General features: G+C 35.0%; 1 protein-coding gene across 1 annotated transcript; it reads right to left on the bottom strand.

Annotated features, from left to right (window-relative positions):
* Positions 1–298: 298 nt before the first annotated feature.
* LOC128158237 (uncharacterized) lies at positions 299–1,957 on the bottom strand (the record flags this gene model as incomplete). The annotated part of the gene is made up of 1 exon (XM_052820994.1): positions 299–1,957. A coding segment is annotated over exon 1 (1,656 nt), but the record flags the coding sequence as incomplete, so codon positions are not given.
* Between the last annotated feature and the right edge of the window lie 647 nt (positions 1,958–2,604).

Here is a 2,604-nt window from a genome sequence, read left to right as displayed (position 1 = left end):
TACTTCTGTCCTGATAATTGAGTAACGGACGCGCCTCTTGTCAATATAAAGTACAATATACATGTAGCTGTATGTGCAAAAAATGCTGAAATGCTCCAAATACTAGAAATGGAATAAGATTAAAGACTTTAATTTTTTATTGAAAATATCTTATTAAAGTTATAAACGAACAGAATCTGTCATTTCATCAAGATAAGGAAGGTAAAGTTTAAAAAATGAAATTCAATATACACAGGAAAAGGCCACTTTTGTTTGATGATGAAGATCACATTTTTAAATTTCATGATGTCTCCTTTAAATATTTGAATTTCTTTACATTTCCTTTGTAAAGCTCACACACAAATAAATTGCCATTATTGTCCACACATAAACCAAATGGATCCTCCAGATAACAGTTATCAATGTAACGAAGAAACGGTCCATTCTGATCCAGAATGTGGATAGAGTGGTTGTCACTGTCTGCTGTCAGGATACGACTCTTACTGTCTGTTGTGATACCCCTTGGTTGAAATGGTTTGTTCTTGTTAACTGACGGATGTGCGGTGTATCTCCACCTGAGTTTTCCGTCCTGATTAACTACCACCACAGCATCAGCCTTATAGTCTGCTACACAGATGTCATGGTTTCTGTTCTCTGTGATATATTTCATAAAACAATTCCCTGAGTACAGAGGTTTACCTTCATCATCAAATTGAATTGTTTGTTTCAATTTAGATCCCGAGTAACGGACAACTTTGGATTCAGTTTGATTATCACTGTACATGGTAACCAGGAGATCACCAGTAGAGGTGACACACAGATTATATAGCCTCCATCCCTGTAATCTGACCAACTCTTCTGTCTGGCTTCTCTTTATTTTATACACTGTTCTTGTTCCTCTATCTGAGTACAGTAGATTCCCATCACTGTCTACAGCTATATCATTGGGCCAAATACCTGATTTTGTAAAGATTGTGTCAAGTGTTGAACCTTTGATATCTAAGCATTTGATATTAGCACTCATTCCACTTGTCCATATCATGTCTTCATTTACACAGGTGACACTACATAGGTTTCTATACCCAGTTTGTATTGTGGCAACAAGTTCAGGTTCATCTAGTAGTTCTCTGTTTGGTGTGTAGGGTTGGTTTTGTGACAATATATTTTCTTCTGTAGCAGTAGATAATGGTGTTATATGTCCAAACCAAATAGACAGCTTCTCGCGGTCTATTGGTTTTGGAATGAATGTTGGCAGTGATACCTTAACCTTGGGTGGAAGCTTGCTAAACTCTCTGATCTTAGAGCTGTATTCAATGATAGGAGATACTTCAGTGGACTCCTCAATTTTCCTTAAAGCATGCAGTGTTTCCTTTATAAGAGACTGTATCTGTTTGATTTCATTCAAATGTTTCTGTAAAAGTTCTTTGTGTTTTACCTTTATTTTGCTGATTTCAGTTTTCATTTTGTTGACAATGAAGTCAATTTCTCTGTGCCATTGCTCTCCTTGATTGGACATCGATGTTTCAAGTTTCTCATATCCTCCATCAAGGCTGGCAAGCTGATTTTCTAAGTCGAATGCAATTTCTTCATATGTAGGGGAAATATGATTTTCTAACTCTTTTGTATCTTTTTTAATATCATCTTTCTTTGTCTTGTAAACTTCTGTAACTTCTACAAAGTTATGTCCCTTGTGCTGTTTAGATGCCATGCAGGAAGAACAAACCAACATATTATTGTAATCCTTGCACTGGAATTCACATTTTCTGTGTGGATGTGTTTCACATTTTGAATGAATAAGGGTTGATCTTCGTTTCTGGAAAGGAACTATCTTATGTTTGTCATATTCATCTAATATATGATCTATTATACAGGGTTTACATAGGTTGACATGGCAAAAGTCGCAGTAGCTGTGTACTATGGCGGTCTCACAAAGGTCACATCGGTGCACATCCTGAGCACTAGAATGAGGATCCATAGTTGTTCTATGAAAAAAAAAATTAAAAACTTCAGATTGTTCATTGATAAAGATAAAAGATTTCATGTATGTAGTCAGAGTGAATATTAGAAATTGATTTGGTTATTAAAACGATTTTTTTAAAATTCATCTACTTCACCCATTTCCCCACAGGAATCGGCGATTTTATTAATTTGATTCTCATTTAGAACCATTTTAATAAGAGCTTGGAATTTGGGTAGTTGGTGTCAAACAGCTATGTGACGGGGGCCTGTCTATTTCATTGTAGGCTACGCAGCCATTGCTCTTTGAAATCAACAAGATTGTTCTTCCTTTTGAGCTAAGACTACGCAATGGTGAATATTTAACTCGAGACCAGCGTCATTTTTAGCTTGTTTGGTTCTATTTACAACAAATTGATAAAATTGTTGACTCCTTTGCTTTTTTTCTTATTCAGTCGGACATTGATACAAATTATGGGGCACTTTTAACACAGCTGTCTCACTTTATAAATCATTGATTTATAATAAATCAAGTTGACAAAATTGCGTTCGATAAACTAGTTTACTTAACATTATATTATTCAAAACGAAAGAAGCTATAACATTTCTAATGTAGGAATTGGAATTAAATGTTTAAACCCCCATAGCTAGCAACTTATGTATTGGTTA

Source organism: Crassostrea angulata, chromosome 8 (assembly GCF_025612915.1).
Source record: "Crassostrea angulata isolate pt1a10 chromosome 8, ASM2561291v2, whole genome shotgun sequence".
Taxonomy (NCBI): domain Eukaryota; kingdom Metazoa; phylum Mollusca; class Bivalvia; order Ostreida; family Ostreidae; genus Magallana; species Magallana angulata.
The sequence above is the reverse complement of the archived record's forward strand: the minus strand, read 5'-3'. Positions and strand labels throughout refer to the sequence as shown.